This window comes from Podarcis pityusensis (assembly GCF_964106645.2).
Source record: "Podarcis pityusensis genome assembly, chromosome: 1".
In the NCBI taxonomy this organism is placed as follows: Eukaryota; Metazoa; Chordata; class Lepidosauria; order Squamata; family Lacertidae; genus Podarcis; species Podarcis pityusensis.
Genome location: NC_138028.1, coordinates 104,731,961 through 104,751,070, shown reverse-complemented (window position 1 = coordinate 104,751,070; position 19,110 = coordinate 104,731,961). Strand labels below are relative to the sequence as shown.

The 19,110-nt window shown below is 42.0% G+C and overlaps 1 protein-coding gene across 49 annotated transcripts in view; it reads left to right on the top strand.

Annotated features, from left to right (window-relative positions):
- NEB (nebulin) overlaps positions 1–19,110 on the top strand; it is a 159,629-nt gene that overhangs the window by 112,018 nt on the left and 28,501 nt on the right. For 44 of the 49 annotated variants that reach the window (XM_081004277.1, XM_081004276.1, XM_081004275.1 and 41 more), the window contains 15 exons: positions 562–666; positions 1,709–1,813; positions 3,136–3,240; positions 4,164–4,268; positions 6,829–6,933; positions 8,920–9,027; positions 9,856–9,960; positions 10,790–10,894; positions 11,006–11,110; positions 11,815–11,919; positions 12,038–12,148; positions 13,304–13,414; positions 13,697–13,798; positions 13,946–14,050; positions 15,726–15,824. In XM_081004277.1, coding sequence (XP_080860403.1) covers positions 562–666; positions 1,709–1,813; positions 3,136–3,240; positions 4,164–4,268; positions 6,829–6,933; positions 8,920–9,027; positions 9,856–9,960; positions 10,790–10,894; positions 11,006–11,110; positions 11,815–11,919; positions 12,038–12,148; positions 13,304–13,414; positions 13,697–13,798; positions 13,946–14,050; positions 15,726–15,824 — 1,581 coding nt within the window. Of the gene's footprint in view, positions 1–561; positions 667–1,708; positions 1,814–3,135; positions 3,241–4,163; positions 4,269–4,910; positions 5,016–6,828; positions 6,934–8,919; positions 9,028–9,855; positions 9,961–10,789; positions 10,895–11,005; positions 11,111–11,814; positions 11,920–12,037; positions 12,149–13,303; positions 13,415–13,696; positions 13,799–13,945; positions 14,051–15,725; positions 15,825–19,110 lie in introns of all 49 variants that reach the window. The other 5 variants (XM_081004289.1, XM_081004268.1, XM_081004288.1 and 2 more) reach the window with 3 other exon arrangements.

Here is a 19,110-nt window from a genome sequence, read left to right as displayed (position 1 = left end):
TGTGATTCCTTTCAGAGAGAAAGCAGGGGTGACCTCAGGTACAACCCCTGTCTTATCAGGCCTTATAGTCTACTTGACACCTGGTCCTCCTAACACAAAGCCTCAGCTAATTCTGGCCCACCCTGCCTCTTTTTATGTTTTATAGCATTTGTTTCCCTTATACTTTGTGCTCTGGCCCCATTCTCCACCTGAGCTTCTGTCACACTTCCACTTCTTCTGACTGTTTCCCCGTGTGTTACATGGACTGGCCAGAAATTCCTACATGCACTAAGCTCTGTTGTCTATATAAAGTGGCGTAGCTGTGCCAGGACATTCTGGTTTCAAACCTAAATCCACTTATTGGGAAGCAAGTTCCACTGAATGTTAGAAAGCAAGTCCCATTGCCTCTTTGAAGCTCCTTCAGGAGAAGGGCAGGATAGAAGTTTAACGGATAAATAACACAATGGGAGTTGCTTCTCTGAGTACGCATGTATAGGATTACACCATCACTGATGTCAACCCTGTAATATCAGGCGATTAGTGTGTTGCTTATTTTAAAAATCAAATGCTTTTTTTTTGTAGGTGAAATACAAAGAAAACTACATGAGTCAATTAGGAATCTGGAGGTCTATCCCAGATCGACCAGACCATTTCCACCACCGTGCCGTCACCGATGCAGTCAGTGATGTGAGTGTGGATCAACCTTGACACTTGGGTATTGCATGCTGATAGACTTCCAAAATAATAGGCTGTAATGCGTTATTTGAGGGGAGCAAAATGCATTGAAAAAATGATTAATAGTTTTCTGCCTTTTGGAGACAGGCTCCCCTGGATCGTTAAACTGAATTCTGAATTTAAACTTCACTTCTATCAAGAATATCTAAGCCACATAATGAGGAGCAGCTAACAGCAATTTAGTTTTCCTTGTTTAACAGCAGATATGTTGAAAGGAGGATTGGGTGGGAATCTAAAGAGCCCCTTTGCTCAAGCAGAAGGCATATTTCACTTGCACAAAGAGAAGTTCTGCTGCCTCCCTTGTCCATATTCAGCCACTAACTCTTAGAGGTAGCTTTTCTTTTTCAAAGGGAGGTGTGAGCAGCTGCTGCAGAAGCAAGCATGAAAGCCGCATGGTCTTTCTTGGTTTTCTTTGGGGGGGGGAGTCTTTATGTTGTTGTTACAGCTTTTAAAGGCCATTGCTCTGCTAAATGCAAATATTTAAAAACTGATCTAGCCCTACATTTATCTAGCTGAGAATACCCATTGATACCTATGGCCATGGGGGTTGAAACGACAACAATAAACACTGCCCATTTGTACTATCACCCCCTCCCCCAATTTAATTTGTAGGGAAGTTAATTCAGTCAAATCTATTTCTATTGACAGAAATGCCCACATTTGCAACCAGATAGAAACAGCACATACTTGTGATTTCATCTTGTTCCATCAGAGCAGCGAAAAGTCCCATTGAGCCTAATAGGACTATGTGGATTGGAGTTGTCATTTTGTCACCTCAACCCTTAAGCACATTTACCTTGAACTTTATTCTAGTGACAGCCATTGTTCTTACCTCCAAGTTTGTATACTTAGATCATTACGATCCCAAGTATCCACATAATCCCATGCCTGAGATTTTTCTACTGGCTTTGAGATATAAATATAAAAAAATTGTGCTCTCCTGTAATTGTCTCATGTTGTGGTAAACCTTGCTCTTGTTATTTTGCTTTTACAGTTTAAATATAAGGAAGATTTAACGTGGCTCAGAGGCATTGGCTGTTATGCATGGGATACTCCTGATCTTCTTCTTGCAGAAAAGAATAAGACATTGTACAGTCCGGTATGTGTGGTTCTATATTGCCTGGTATCTTAAAGAGGGTAATTTCTCTCTGTCTGTTCCCCAACTTGCTCTGCACACATATTTTATATTTATTTGAGGTGAGGCACTGCATGTAGGGATGGATGCATGCAAATACAGACAAAAAGTTTGAGACCATGTTTCTGCTTCTTTCTTTGGCGATCACTCGTAGCCAAATAAGATTGTCTTTCATAAACACAGTTTTAACAATGAGTCCGTAAGTGACTGTGGAGGCTTATTCTGGATCCACACGTCCTTCCACAGTGGGAACATTGGTTCCCGGGTGGGAGTTTATCACGTTGTGGATTTGCCAAGCGTGCCTTCCTCTTAGCACGTTTCTCCCTTGTGTCCTGAGTTCAAGTGTCTTCAAAGCCCATGACACCTTTGGTAAAGGCTGTTCTCCAACTGGAGCGCTCGCAGGCCAGTGTTTCCCAGTTGTCAGTGTTTATACTACATTTTTTTAAGATTTGCCTTGAGACAGTCTTTAAACCTCTTTTGTCGACCATGGTTATAAAGCAGTTCTCTGCTCAGAACAAACAAGATTTGTCATTAGTTTTAACTGTCCGCAGCCAACCTAAGCATGCACAGCTTGACTGAACTGCCCAATAACTGCAGAGGCGAAAGATCATTGGTATGGTAACATATAAAGTGCCCAGCTATCTGGGAATATCTACTGAGGCTCCACAGAAACAAAGGGCAACAGTGCAAGATCACACATTACTTTAAACAAAGTATATGCATAACAAGATATGATTGCTAGCACCTTGTTTTAAAAACAAAAAAAAAGCACTGTGAAAAACCCACTGTGCCTTCTATTTTTGGAGGTGCTATTTACACATCAGCATATCCTTTTATAAATAGGGGATGGTGTCATTTCCCTGGTAATTGAGTCTATCCTCTACTATGTCTGGTCTGAACTGTTCTCTGCTGCAATCCTATGCTCTCTTACCTAGGAGTGATCTCCACTGAATATTAGTTCTGAGCAAATCTGCATGGGATTGCAATATTTATGTAATTATCAACATAACGAGCTTTAGCAGGTTTTTGGAACACTGTATCATATTCCAGTTTTGCAGTGCCGTACAGACCGGCGCTGTCAGATAAACAGATGCAGTTACAGCAACAAATCAGTAAATATCACACTTACTGACATGATAATTACATGAAGTAACTGCAATGTTTCTTTCACGCCTTTACACCTGATTGATTTTTTAAATGTATGCTTTTTGTGTTTTTATCACACCCATATAGTGATTAGTTGGTTGGGTTTTTTTTTAGAAAAAATGTCTTTTATGTCCCTCTAGTGTAAATACAAGGAGTCATTTGAGAAGATAAAGTCCAAGTTCAAGTATGTTGCTGACAGTCCAATTAATAGGCATTTTAAGTATGCTACTCAGCTGGTGAATGAGGTAAGTAGAACTATAGGCTTCTAAATTGCAATTCCATTTAAATTTGTTAGACAAAATAAGAAAGAGAATCTAGGACTGCAAATTCCATTAAATGGGATATATTTCTGAGTAAAGCCTCTGGTTTCCATCACGGTGTCCCGTTGTGCCAGAAGTGGTTTAGTCATGCTGGCCACATGACCCAGAAAGCTGTCTGTGGAAAAACGCTGGCTCTCTCAGCCTGAAAGTGAGATGAGCACCACAACCCCATAGTCACCTTTGACTGGACTTAACTGTCCAGGGGTCCTTTACCTTTACCTTTTACCTAGATTGTGGTCTTTACACATAGTACTCTTTCTTTCTTTCTTTCTTTCTTTCTTTCTTTCTTTCTTTCTTTCTTTCTTTCTTATTGTTTTTTTTTAAATACAAATACAAGGACAAGAACCATTTAACACTTATCCAACAGTACATCTAATGGTGTTTGTTCTATCCATTGACTTTAGACATAAAGAATGATAAATAGTAGCTAGGTCCCAATCTAGACTATATGCAGAACTATAGTATAGCATGTGCATATATTTTATACTAAATTTATGCAAGTGATAAATGCATAGAGTTATAACTGTAACTATAACTATAACTATAACTAAATGGAGGATGGCAGTGCAGGATTTAAAGGGCTTTTAGTGTTATACATTTAAGGCTCCAACCCTTTACGTGATTACTTAGGAGTAAGATCCACCAGCAAGTTTTACGTTTCAGTAATACTTGCACAGTATTGCTCTGTAAAAGCTATTATAGCTCTGTGTTTTCTATTGCCTATATCCGTTCTCCTTTTTATGGTGTTACTCTGTAAGTGGGTGGATTTGTTTAATGGGTTTTTGCATTGATCTCAATGTATCTTTGTGCCTCCACTTTTTCACTTTGCTACTGTTCGATGTGAACAGAAATTGTACAAATCTGATTATGAGAAGAAGAAGGATAAGTATTCCCTTGTGGTGGATGACCCTAGAACCTTGCTGGCCAAATTGGGAGGCGAACTAAGCAGTCAGGTACTGTGACAGAGCTGGCCAGAACACCCAGAATCTGGCTATTGTCACTCTTGGATGACCACTTCTTTACCTGCCTGAAATGCCTGGAGTCAAAGATGTCATAGGTTTTGCCTATGATATTGACAAAGGTTTCCCCTCTGTTTGTATCTGGAACTATCTATACTTTGCCACTCAAAACAGCACAACAGCTTTTTGAGTGAGCCTATCTGTACTTTGCCACCCAAAAGAGCATAGCAGCTTTTTGAGTGAGCCTATTCATACTTTGTGATCTCACAAACTATGCACCAATCTACTGTCAAAGTCACTCCACCAAATGTCAGTCGAGTTGCAAAGATAACCTAGAAACGAATGAACTCTGCGCCATTTAGCTCAAAGGCAAAAATGTGCTACAAGGAAAATGGCGTGGAAACCAGATTATTACATAATGATGGCACCATAATACTCTCGTTTTTCCATTTTTAAAATTCAGTTCTGTGTCTGTTGATTCTGTTGCCCCTGGTGAATGCTGTGCATTGGTGCAGTTCTGAGAATACACAAGTATCCCAAAGGCCTAAATCTCATTGTTCTGGGATCTAGAGCTTTTTTTGTAGTTCTTTGTCTTCATAAGTCCTTTTTGTGCTTCGTTGCTGTTTGCATGCACAGAAAAAATATAAGGCTAGTGCCAAGTTGTTCCTGCAACATGGATGTAATGAAATTCTGCGACCAGATATGCTGACAGCATTGTACAACACAATTCAGGAGAGCCAGGTAAGTGTGCATAGGATTGTAGGCTTCTTGTTACAAAATTGGACGTAAGTTAACATGTGGATCCATGAAAAGCTCCAATACCAGGTGCATTAGATAGCACTCAAACTCTAGAGGTTTGGGATTCACAATCAAATTAAGATGCAAGTATTTGGACATAAAATGGTAAAATTCTGTTGGGCAGGAGAACCCTCTTGATCTGCAGCCAGAGAACCCTCTTGATCTTCCAAGCAAAAGGAAAAATCAGGGTGCCAGGCTGTGTTCTTAAGCACATTCACTTAAAAGTAACTTGCATTGAAATCAATGAAATTTATTTGCATGGAGATATGGTTAGGTTTGGAGTGCCAGCCTCCTTCAAGCAAAATACACCGGATTAACTATAACACAGACTGGGTTCTCTGTATCCAACCTATACAAATGTCTTCTTACTTGTGGTACTGATCACCAAGCCCTGCTTAGAGCATTCTTGACATTATTTTGTATGTGTTGCGATTCCTTGTCCATGCATTTCTTCCCCCTCTTTTACGCATGCTATATGTTGTCTTGCATGCTCTGTATTTGCATGCAGTGAAAATGAAGCAACATTTTAAAAAGCGGGGTTTTTTGCATCGTTTTTAGACAACTGCTAAGGCTTCCCAATTTTTCTATAAGCTAGACCAAGATTTTCAGCTGCACAGAATGTTCTGCAGAGAAATGCCCATGAATACATTTCATTGCATTACTTCATATATTTTAAGTCATCAGCATAATCACCAGTAACAGTTTTACATTGCAAAGGCTCCCCACCCCCATGCTACAATTTAAATGTCGATTGGGTGCATGGTTAACCAAAGCTATCTTACTGTTGTATGAAGAGACTAGCCAAAGGTACAAATCAACTCAGTAAACTTTACCAGAGTTTCTACAGGGCTGCCGTCCACAGTCATAAACTGGTAGAACCTCATTCATCTCAGTAGACCAGGGGTCAGCAACCTTTTTGAGCCGTGGGCTGGTCCATCGCCCCTCAGACCATGTGGGGGGCTGGACTATATTTTGGAAAAAATAATGAACGAATTCTTATGCCCCACAAATAATCCAGAGATGCATTTTAAATAAAAGGACACATTCTACTCATGTAAAAACACGCTGATTCCCGGATCGTCCATGGGCCGGATTTAGAAGGCGATTGGACCAGATCCGGCCTCCGAGCCTTAGTTTGCCTACCCCTGCAGTAGACTTTGTGGGCTTGACTGAGCGGGGGGAGGGGGAAACTCTTCTTAAACCCATTTTTTAAATGCTTACTCACCCACTCTTCTTATTCGGCTAAGTGGCTCCTTTGATTTCTTAGTGCGATCGTAGAGCTTGGGGTTTTATCCACTAGCGGCAAACCCTGCTAGTTTAGTTCCTTTATTGGAACTGTGTTTGCTTCCGGCCCGGGGAAGGGTGATGCAAAGGATTATCCCATTTTTATCCTCGCATCAAGTCTGTGGGATAAGTTAAAGATGATGACTTGCCAAAGGCCAACCCTGGAAGCACATAGCTGAAGGGTGTTTAGATACAAGTTCCCATGTCCAAATCTAGTCCTCCAGCCACTGCCCCACACTTGACCTGTTTAGAAGTCAGCGTAACCAAAAGCAAGCTTAACTCCGGCATTTCCATCGTGTGGGCTTGGCTCCCCCCACGTACACAGTTTCGGTTGACTTCTATGACAGCTGCTGGAACAGGCAGGCTAAGGCTAGGACTCTTCTTAAAATGTGCATTTGTGGTGGGGTGTTGTTGTTGATTTGCTGTCATTCCCCACCATTCACTGCTGCTTTTTTTAAAAAAAATTCCACAGTACAAATACAAACAGCTGTATGAAAAGCAGAAGGACAAGTTTACATCGATTGTGGATACTCCGGAACACCTGCGGACGACGAAAGTCAACAAGCAAATCAGTGATGTAAGTGTGGAAATTGTCATGACCAATGGGGGGGGGGGAGGAACAGTATGGTGTCTTTCTGGACTAATCTTTGTGTGACAACAATGGGGATAGCCAGGGTTTTTCTTCGGACTGATGGCATGGGAGAGGAAGAGGACAGTAAGAGAAACACAGCTTGCCAGTTTGGGGTCAGAGCTGGTGTTAGGAACTGCGAAGCTGAGGGAAACAGCAACAAGGACTGTCTGCCTAAAAATGCTCAGGCAAATGAGTGAGTTTGGGAACTTCAGCAACCACCAATTGCTTAGTGCAGTCTCCCCCAGCCTGGTGCCCTCCAGAAGCTGCTGGACTACAACTCCCATCCTCTCTCACTATTGGCCATGCTGGCTGAGGTCAATGGGAGTTGCAGTCTGACAACATCTGGGACGCACCGTGTTATGGAAGACAGATGCATTGTGTGGCTGGGGGTAGCTGGGACAGCTCCACACCCATCCAACTCTTCTTCCAAGTTGCACAGAGTGGTGAAATTGGCTTTGTCTAATTTATCCCAACAACCCTGTAAGGTAGGTTAGGCTGAGAAAGAGTGACTAACCCAAAAATTGGTCAATTACCTATGGAGGGGGGGAGGGACGCAGGTGGCGCTGTGGGTTAAACCACAGAGCCTAGGACTTGTCGATCAGAAGGTTGGCGGTTTGAATCCCCGCGATGGGGTGAGCTCCCATTGCTCGGTCCCTGCTCCTGCCAACCTAGCAGTTCAAAAGCACGTCAAAGTGCAAGTAGATAAATAGGTACCTCTCCAGCGGGAAGGTGAACAGCGTTTCTGTGCGCTGCTCTGGTTTGCCAGAAGTGGCTTAGTCATGCTGGCCACATGACCCGGAACAGTACGCCAACTCCCTCAGCCAATAAAACGAGATGAGCGCCGCAACCCCAGAGTCGGCCACGACTGGACCTAATGGTCAGGGGTCCCTTTACCTTTACCTTTACCTATGGAGGGATTGAGCCTGGCGTCTTCCTTATACTAGCCAGTATCCTCCTACACCACCCGACCCATGTTTCCATCCACAATCTGCCCTGACCCTCTGCCTTCTCTCCATTGTAGATAGGAAGCCACTGGCTGGGCACAAGTAGCACACCCACATGTGAGAGGTTACATACTTAGTGTAAGAAACAATGTACCATGCTTTCTCCATTGCTCTTCCTACTCTTCAAAGCATACGTTAGGAAAGTGGAAAGCTTACCAGGAGGATGCGCTCATGCAGACTTTTGAGTAAAAAGCAGGTCCAGATAAGATAAGTGGCAATGGTTGGAAGGGTTGCAGTCCAAGCCCAATAGCCATGATTATGACCCTAAACACTTAGCACATCATCCCTCTCTCTACCAGTTCCACCTGCCGAAGCAGAACATCCCAATGCTGCCTGTGTAGCGAGTGCTCAGATCGTGAAGGTGAAAACTGCCTAGCTGATTTCCTACTTTAGTGCCGCAATCAAGCATGCAGTTTTTCACCTGAGCAAGACTGTGTGTACCTGGGCAGCATTTGGACATCCTGTCCCCATGTTTACAAGTAGGAGACAGCTCACTAGGAGATGGGGAGGAACTGTGTGCTTCCTCCTGCAAATGGAGGGTGGGTTAAGGATAGAAGAACGTAAGAAGAAGCCCGCCGGATCGGGTCAAAAGGCCCATCACAGTCCAGCATCCTGGCCAACCAGCTGTGAAATCCACAAGCAGGACCAGCTTGGAGGCTGGGACAGTGCACTGGGTGGGTAAGGTTCTGACTGGGGAGATATATCCTCCAATCCAGTCCTGTTCAGCACATCAGTGGAAAACCCATGGGAGTGAATGGGAAAGAGGATGGAGCAGGCCTTCTCCAGTTCCTTCAGATAGTCTACGGTAAACTACAACAATACATATTGTTGTATACATATTTGTTCACTCTGGGTATTTTTTAAAAAGAAATTAAAATGCTATTTCTAATGACTGCTTGTACTTAACTTGGCCCTTTCTTGCTGCCAGATCCTCTACAAACTGGAATATAACAAGGCCAAACCAAAGGGATATACCACAATCCATGATACTCCCATGTTACTCCACGTACGGAAGGTCAAGGACAGAATAAGCGATGTAAGTAAACATTATCATTTACCTCGCAGGATGCTGGAGCCAATGGGATAGGACATGACTCAGCTCATTGGCTCCAGCATCCCTACTTGCAAATCTACACTTCAGGTGAGACCAATCGTTCTATATAAACTGTGTCTAGCAAAGTTCCAAATTCATTTTTTGCTCATTAGTCTGTAAGATGATACATATTAGATTTTGTTTGCGTCACTATAAAAGCTAAGCCTTAGACTATTTAAATATAATTCTTTATTTTCAAGGTAGCTCACATTTCATAGCAGTGTTTATAAGTATGGTTATTTGCTGTAAGCCAATACTTGTTGAAACAATAGATTCATGGTAGGAGAATGAATGAATGAATTTATTAATGAATTTTCTCATATTTACACATTATGTACCACTCAGATTGCTTACCTTTTTATGGGGATTAAGAGAAATGCCCATAGGCTTACGTATTATGGGTTGGTACTAGACTTTGTTTCCACCAGCAGGAGCAGGCTCTCCCATTTGGCAGAAAATCGGAAGTGACATTTGCCAAATCCCTGTTTCTCTCCTGCAGCTCCCAACACAACCCTCATGCAATTCTGATGGGCTGTGGGGAACCTTCTGGAACAGTGTGGGAGGTGGGGCTGGGGGCTGCCAGTGGAGGAGGACCCTTAATGCAGCGAAGGTTGTTCTCTTAGGGCAAATGGGGCTCCACTGCTCAGATGTTCGCTAAATTCAGTGCCTCCTTGGACCTACCAGGGCAGATTAACACAATTTTCCCTGGGGTGATTTCTGTTTAGCCGTGTAAAGAGATGTGCAACGTTAACCTTCTTGTTCTTTCGACAGCTGAAATACAAAGAAGTCTATCAACAGAATAAGTCTCACTGCAACGTTGTACCGGATTCTGTTCATATCAAAGCTGCCAAGCAGGCCTACAAAGTAAACAGCAATGTGAGTCCAGTGCTATTGTTGCTGGTGACTAAGCCTTACAAAGGAAACTGAGGGAGTAGGGCTCCCAGGTCCCACTCAGCTGAGGCCTCTTTCGGTGCCTAATTTCCATACGCTTACGGAAACTCCTAGCCAGATCGGATGAGGCAGTGCATCTCATGCCAACTTTAGATATGTGTGGGATAGAGAAATGTCCACCCCCATCCCTTTGGGCAGAGTACAAATTGTAGGTGGTGCAAATCCCAAGGTTCCAACTTCCTGAAAGAGCCATGTACGAACAAACCATCCTTTTTAACATGCTGTATTCCTGACAGCTAAGAAAATGTGGTCGTTCCAAACATAAAACCCACTACCTGTTTAATCTTTTGTCTTTTTCCTTTTAAGGCTATGCCTTTTCCCATGCTTGTTCCACAGCAGCACAAGCAGAGCTAAAATTCTGTAGAAGAGCGAGAAAAAGGCAGATATGGATGGAAAAGTAGAAAGTGGCAGACCTGTTTGTCTGCAGCCTTGTACAGTCCGCAAGCCATGGCAAACATAGCCCACTCATATTGTAGGGGGGGGGGGTTGCGCTCCCAGCTTACTGGTAAAAATAGGAGATTTATCAACTGCTCAACTTTGGATGGCCAACATAAATGGCTAAGGGAAAGTGAAACTTTATGGGGAGTGTCAGAATTCCTAGACATAGAAGTTTGCATCTGCACCACCAAACATTTAGTTACGTATTTATTTTGGGGAATCAAAAATATCCTTTTCACTCTTGTTTTATGGTGACCCTTTTACAAGAATGGCTTGAGTCTACGTTTACATTGTTTATCTATTTCTCTTTGAACAGCTGGATTACAAGAAGAAATATGAAGCTGCCAAGGCTCACTGGCACTGGACTGTGGACAGACCGGACTTCATCCAAGCTGCCAAATCATCTTTGCAACAGAGTGATGTAAGGAAACTAAAACCACATGCACCCATTTTATTTCCTGACATAGCAAGACATGCCTCTGGTGCCATAGGCTGCACTTCTGACACTTTTTATTCTCCTGTTTCTTTGTAGTATGATTACAAATATGACCGAGAGTACTATAGAGGATGCAAGCTATCTGTAACAGATGACAAAAACACAGTGTTGGCTTTGCAGAATGCAATCTTGGCGAGTGATGTGAGTATTCTAAAATCCTTTTAATGGAAGCTTCCCCACCCCCCACCCCTTTTTAAGTCTTGGACACTCAGATCAGCATGTAAACCTTAGCAAATGATTGTACTTTTCTAAATAGGTGTGGCAAACAAATCACACCGAGAAACATTTTCAGTACTGGATAACAAAAACACCTTTTAATGTCAGGTTCAGTTCTGGTAATAGTGGTAAGGAAAGAAATACCTACCATGATTTACAGGGGTCCTCAAATTTCCTGTAGCCTTTGTAACCAGCCCAAGTCACTGTCTTCTTACTAGTGCCTTTCTGGGTTCTGGATGTACTTCAAACATCTCCAGGGCCCAGCACAATTGCATTGTTAAAGCCATCCAGTGCCCCTACTCCAAACTGGTTGAAGGGCATAGAGTTGTCTCTGCCACACTGAACATCACCAGGTCTCAGTACAATGTCAGGAAATCCACCACTCTTCTCTCATACTGGAAGAAGGGCAGACATTTCCCCAGACTATGTTCTGACTTTAGAACAGAGTCCTCCAATCTCTCCAATAGTTAATGCAAAATTTGAGCTAGCTCCTGCCTTTCTGTAGTCCAGAGAAGGATGGAGACTCACACCAGAATAAAACACATGCTCTTGGCTTTGGCGAGCCCATTTGTGTAGCCCTGTTTATTATACACTGCTTGAAACTAATACCTTTCCATTTCATTTCCCAGTTAAAATATAAAGAGAAGCATAACAAGGAAAGGGGAACTATCCACCCAGTTCCAGATACTCCTCAGATCCTTCTTGCAAAGACTGTTAGTGCTCTTGTGTCTGAGGTAATTTATTATTTATATATGTATGTATGTATGTGTGTATGTAATTCTCCAGTTTTCAGCATTTATTCCTTATTAAATATATATTACTTCAATAACTGTTGTTTCTCTTCATCACCAGAACAAATACAAAGAACATGTTAAGAAGCACCTGCCACATGGCTCCTTTACAAAATTGCCAGAAACACGAGACACTGTTCATGTCAAAAACGTAACCAAGAACGTCAGTGAGGTAAACTGCTTTTGCATTACTATAGTCACATCACCGGTTGAGTTGACGCTTGCATTTGTTTTGTTTACTCGGTGATGGAAACTGTTGTTGCTCTATTATAAATTATACTTCATGCTAATTACGCCTTACTAAAATGGTGCTGCTCCCTGTTCACCAGGGCTGATGTTACTTACACCAGCCTGTCAGCTCACATAGTTAAATATCAGCATAAGTTTAATAACGTGGTTGAACAGAGTTTCTGAAATCGTGTGTAGATGGAAGCTTAGCGTGTTGAAAAAAAGAGAGAATGCCTTCAAATATATTTCTGTAGGCTGTCAAATCTAGAAATTGTTTCTTCTGACATGAGTTTGCGCGATCCATGCCTGTTTGAATTAATTGTTGGTAAGGGACCTGATTATGAACATAGAGCAAAGGTTTTGAAACGCTTTACAAATTAAAGAGTGTGATAGAAATGAGTGGCATTGGTAGCGGCTGAAGAACTACAACAGTGTGTGTGTGTGTGTGTGTATAAACATATGCAAAATTGGGTTCATTGCAGTTAATTATTTCTAGTCATTTTAAAATAACTGTAAATAGAATATGGATGGAGCAATTGAGATATAGGTTAAGTAATTGCTTGGTGCTCGCCCCCTATGATTTTGGGTACGTGTCCCATCTTTTATATTCTTCCAAAGGGTTCCCCAGCACGCAGGAGCATGGGGTTGGTGGAGGAAGGAGCAATCACTGAAGATCACCTTGATCTTTGTTTGACTGACGAAAATCTCTGCTGGATTAAATAGCCATAAATCATCAGGGGAACACCCATTCAATGCAATATCTGTTTGTTGACAGCTGTAAGCAAAGTGTTTTTGACTGATGGGCTTTCCACATAGGGACCAGTCCTTACAGTCAACTTTATTCTCGTTTATGTAGCTGCCCTTTGAATCTCTCCCTCTCTCTTTTTAATGTGGAGAGCTTCTGACCGTAGAGGAAAACTTGCAGCAGATCAGGAAACAAAGCTAGTTAACCTACAAGTGCATGTGTGAGCGCCCACACGAATGCGCACCTGTCTTCCTTAAGCGTAGAAGTCATCACCTATGTTTCTTATTATAAATGTCGGCAAAGTAAGCCTCAGGTGAAGAATGTGTGACACAACTCTCTTCTGTTCCGAAACAGACAAATTATAAAAAGAAATTCCACAAGGAGAAAGGCAAGTCAGACTATTCAATCATGCTGGAGCCTCCTGATGTGAAACACGCCATGGAAGTTGCAAAGAATCAGAGCACTGTAAGTTCTTCCTCCAGTTACCTCATTTAAACCCTGGATGGGCAATCTAAGGAATAATCCTTTCGAAGCCGTGGGCTATAGGAGAAACACACGCTGACATGGGTGGCTGTAGCTTTTCCATGCAGACTTTGTTTCATTACAGTGAAACGTATGCAGTTTTTGCATGGGTGGTGGGCATCAACAATAGCTCTGGTGAAAACATTATCATCCAAAGGATCTTGTTCTTTCCTTAAAAAGAAAACACAACAGTAACTGCTTCTCTTTATCCTTGTGTTCACCTAGATCCAATACAAAAAGGATGCCAAATCCAAGCTCCATTACACTAGTGTGGCGGATCGCCCTGATATTAAGAAAGCCACCCAAGTCTCCCATTTAGTCAGTGATGTAAGTACTTTATCAGTGTAACTGTTCAGCAACTTGTGGCAATATGACAGCATGCATATAAATAGTTTCATTTCAGTATGTAGAAGCCAGAGGGGGGTTTTGTTTTTGGTTTTTTTAACCCCTTGACATTTCATATATTCGTCTTAGATTGAATATAAAGCCAAAGCTCGTGGAGAAGCTGGTCTGGGAGTCAGCATGCTTGGACGTCCAGATATTGAACTTGCCAAGGAGGTGTCCAAACTTACAAGCCAGGTATGAACAGGTGGCTGCTTCAACTTATAACCATATGGCATACATTTTCTTTTGCAATCATTTTGATGTAATGTTGACTTTACAGATAAAGCAGCTTTAGAGATAATTTATTTGAGATCGGGGTGGTTAATATTTTCTGGCCAAATCTTCCAGGGCTGTCTGTCAATCGTGGTTGTGGCCACCTCACCATCTCATATGCACATAAATATACGGTACAAGCAAAGAGCCTACCCCCCCCCTCCACTATTCTATACAGATCCAATGAGGGAGGAGATTATTTCCTTATCTCTGGTCATCCAATCATCAATCTGATATCTGGGGAGTGGGCAATTTGCATCCACATCTGGGTGCTGGACTCTGGTGTATGTACTTCAATATCTCCTTGTTTTACTGCTGCCACCAAAGCCTCTCACCCACCCCGTCCCGAAAGTTAGCGAAGTCAGTAGAGCTTGTGTCTCTTAATCTCAGGATTGTGGGTTCGAGCCCCACGCCGGGCAAAAAGATTCCTGCCTTGCAGGGGTTTGGGCTAGATGGCCCTCGTGGTCCCTTCCAACTCTACCATCCCTGATCAAGCTCTTGACCTAGGGGTTAGATTGTTCTGAAAGGTATTGACGGCCTTTGAAGTCTGCTGCGGTACGTGGATGCTATACTCTGTGTATTGTGTCCCTATGTAGGTGAGCTTCCTATTTAGCTCATTGAAGAAACAATTACTGAGCCCTTTACACACAGGGAGCTGCCTCACCCATTATACTGAGTGGGAGAGGAACTCCTTGTGTAATCAGAGTCTCTGTTCTCACAAAGTAGCACTGATCGAAGTAATCCAGATTCATGTTTCCATGGGCCTGGGCTTGTCTGTCTTTCTTTCTTTCTTTCTTTCTTTCTTTCTTTCTTTCTTTCTTTCTTTCTTTCCCTTTCTCTCTCTCTTTGGTTTATATTACTAAACTCTTACCTGGCATTTAAAATGATTTATTTCTGTTTTGAATACAATGGAAAACACCCCCCCCCCGCAAAAATCCCCCACAAAACCCCCCAAGGGTTCATCTCATCCTTTACATCACCAGTATTGTCTGAGCCAGAGCAAAAGATGAGTGAACAAGCAGGTTGGTTGTGGTGAAGGGAGGTTCAGCGGGTGCCCTGCTGGAGTGCTGGTCCTTAGCAGATCCCTGACCATGCCAAACTTTGATGCTAAGAGTTGAACTGGAGTCCAACAACATATGGAAGGCACCGGGCTCCCATACCAATGACCTGAAACAATTTTTGTGTTAAAAAACATGCCGTAAATGTTTGGTCATTTGCTGTATACTGGGAGGTAAAATGTTTCTTTTTATTGTCTTCTCTCCAGTTCTTCCCTTATCAATTTTCTTTGGCAGACATTTTAATGTTTGTGCTGTTATATATTTCTATAGTGAGGGTAGCAGCACTGGACTTTCCCCTCAGGGAAAACACTTCAAACAACGTGTTAACTTTTTGCGTTTTGGTGCTAGCGTATGCCTCTTTCCTCTCTGACAAACACTGACCGACTTCACTTGGTGCGTTTCTGACCCATGCTGCTTCCCACGAGACTCCCTGCCCCCCACAAAGACAAGAATATCACCGGCTCTTCTACCTCAGCTTCTTGCTTTGTCCATCTTGGAGGTTTGCCATTCTAATCTTGCTATCTTGCTACGCTTTGTAGGCAGAATACATCAAAGGACGCATGAGGGGCCATGGGGCTGCATCATACGACACGCCCATGATGAGACACGTTAAGAAAGCTAATGTCCTAAGTAGCCATGTAAGATGGATTTTAAGCGGCTCTCCTATGCTGCTACCAATTTCATGAGTCTCTTGCTAGATTCTATATTCTTGGCACAATCCTAAGTGTTCGAGGCACTGCTTCTATTTTTATTTTTGAAAAAGAACATTAAAACCTTGTGGATTTGTGAGCCCTCCCCTTTCTTCCTTATGCAAAGTTCTGCTTGGGAATTTGTTCTGAGAATGTCTCGGCTTCAAGGAAAAGCTTGAGTTGTCCAAAATACATGAAAGTGGGGAATTTAGTCAAACATTTACACTTCCCTCTATATGACATTGGTGGCAATTCCTGAAGCATTCACTAGTTTTCATGTCAGTGTGTTAAGAGCACAACCCATGCTCTGTATTATATATATATATATATATATATATATATATGGGGGAACTGTGGCAGCTATCTGCACTTGAATACAACTGTGCACTCTGCAGTGTGCTTTCTCCCCAGTTCATGTGCACAGTCAGTTGATGTAGAATGCTGCCCAGACTTCAGGAACCACTTTTGTTGCCCTGAATTAACTGAGAATATATCCTGGAACATTCCCAATCCTCTCCAGGATCGCAGAGGAGGAGCAGTAGCAGTGGACAAGCTGTTGTTCAGGGAAGCTAGTTCATCATTACTGACCTTCTCACTAAGAACCCAGAGTTTCTTGAAACAGAATAAGCTTGTCCACACATTGCACTGAGCACAGGTACAAGCTCTTATAGCTCAACTGCTGCAGGTACACAAAATATGCTCTTGTGGAATGCTGCATGTAAAAAATTGTACGAGTGAACAGCTCAACTATTTCTGTACACAGTCCTCAAAGTCTACATTCATTGAATATAACAATGTGGACACCCCTATTAAAAGCCACCAATTTAGGGGAAAGGCTTCTGATGAATTACCTTCAAACAAATTCCTAAACTCTTGCAAATAGCTCCTTAACTACTGTTATTTGCGGACAGACATTTTCAGATGATTCTTCACTCGCTTTCAAATTGCTTAGAAAGTAAATGACATATTTGCACCAATTTTCTACAGGTTATGGACAGAAATTTCATAAGGAATAAAAGGGGGTGCTTTATTTCCCATTTCTCTTTGTGATTGTTGCATGGGACAGCTGCATGTCAGAGAAACCGTCTTTCTCTACTTGTGAGAAACAGCAGGAATTTGCCATGAAAACTGTCAAAACACCATCTACACAGTGTCTTATGTCATCTATGTTGTCACTGCTATTGATACTCTTGTATACTGTGTCTTATGGTTTTGTTGCTGCTTTTTGTTTTAATATTGAAACAAGTCCCTTTGCCTCTTGTTTTTTGTTCATTATCTCTTTTTTATATAATAATTTTTATTAAATTTTCCATTATACAAATATCACCATATCAAACATTTTCACAAATTTCAACTTTTGGACTTCCCTCAGCTTCTCTGCCAATCATCCATAGTTTTTTGTTCATTATCTCATATCCATTAACAAATCTTGTTTAGCAAGTACGGAATCCTGATGGAAATCGCAAGTATTAACGAGAGACTTGCATTTTGATCTAGTGGGTCCTCACGACAATTGTCAAAATGCTTTTGAAACCCACAGAGTATTCTAAGAAAGTAGCTTGTGCCCTGTGGAGCCACTATTCAGGCACAAAATGCATATCTGAATTGTGGTGGCCCATAATGGTCCCCACCTACCTGTAATACGTCATTTGTGTTTGTGTGTGTCTGTGTCATTGTAGGAAGAGTCTTTTCCTTCTCAAGAGCGTCAGTGCCCAGAGTGTCCGGCATTTTTTAAAAAGTAAACATAAACAGTATACTTGACTGTCACTTGAATATTGACCACTGGCATCTTTTGGCAACCCATGTCCCAAAGATGAGGCTATCCAGCATGAAGGATACAGGGTTGTGTGGATAAAAACATGCCAACATGTTTTAGACATCCAGAATCGTGGAATGGGATTGAAATCTGCACTGCGGCATCTTCCCGTTTTCTAACGTTAAACTTTTCTTCTTTTCAGCCATGTGCATTGCTCCCTAGCATGATCTATTCCTTTCATCAGTTACGTCAATCAGCTCTTGCCAGGGGTGGGGTGAAGACTGGGTGCCATCCCTGTAACATTAAGCATATCAAACCATTGATTTCAACATGAGAGGGCTAAAATACATCATAAGCTCTCGTTGAAATCATTTGGAATCCAGGTGCTTAATTTTTGCTGGTTCATGCCAGGATTTGTATAACTGCTATTTTCTCTCTCTTTAGCAAATGACTAATATCTTACCTCTTCTTTTATGGAGCATTTGATAATGAAGCTTTTCAGTCTTAAGAACCTTGCTCTATGTGCTTTGCACACTAACAGTGCAAAGTACTAGTAAGCAGTAATATCCCCTGGCAAGTTCTTCGACTGAAAACATGGTGAATCTGTTTATTCCTCCATTAGAATGAAAGTAACCAAGCTGCATTTGCTCACTTCAATTGTCAGGCAGAACTGGACTGTCCATCAGAGGGCATAGGAAAGTCATTGTAAATAAAAGTGCAGTATAGTATTCTTCTGAATTCTAGTACTGAGAGAATAGAGCATCTAGCAGGACCTTTATTCTCTATCATGAACATGTCTTTTTATTTAAAATCACAGTCTTTTTGCAATTTCTCTTAAAGCCAATAATTATAGTTATCAGATCAAATGCAGCTGCCTCTTTGATTAGGCAGTGTATTGGGAGAACACTGGGCTCCAGTGTAGCAAATCTTGGTTTAAAACCATGCTGAGCTGTAAAATTTAGTAGGGGGAGGAGTCTTGGGCAAATTACAGTCTCCGTCAAACCTACTTTCATCATTAGTAAAGAAAAAATGATTTGCATGCACTATAAACATGCAACACCAGATGACGCCAGAGAGCAGGAAAATTTCCCATAGGGGTTTTTAAATTTTTTGTTACAACGATCTAGTTTCTGACTTACAGTATTTATAGCGTTTTTCCCCCTGTGTGTAGATCTACCCTGAGACTTGAATGCTGCTCAAAATCCCTTGGAGGGAAGGCAGGAAAGAAGTATTTAGAAAGTCAGATGTTTCTATTTTAGGCCCATTTTAGGCCACAGAAAAATGCACAATGCAGTCATAATTTAGCTCTTGTGTCTCTTGATAGCCATGCTACACACACACAACATTCAGGACCGCCCCCCATGAATGAGTTATATATTTCAAATGTGGAGCTGAAACACAACTACTGAATGAAAGACGCAACATGAAATCTTGTAAATGCAGTGTGTGCCAAGTTCATTGCTGCATCACGTGAATTTT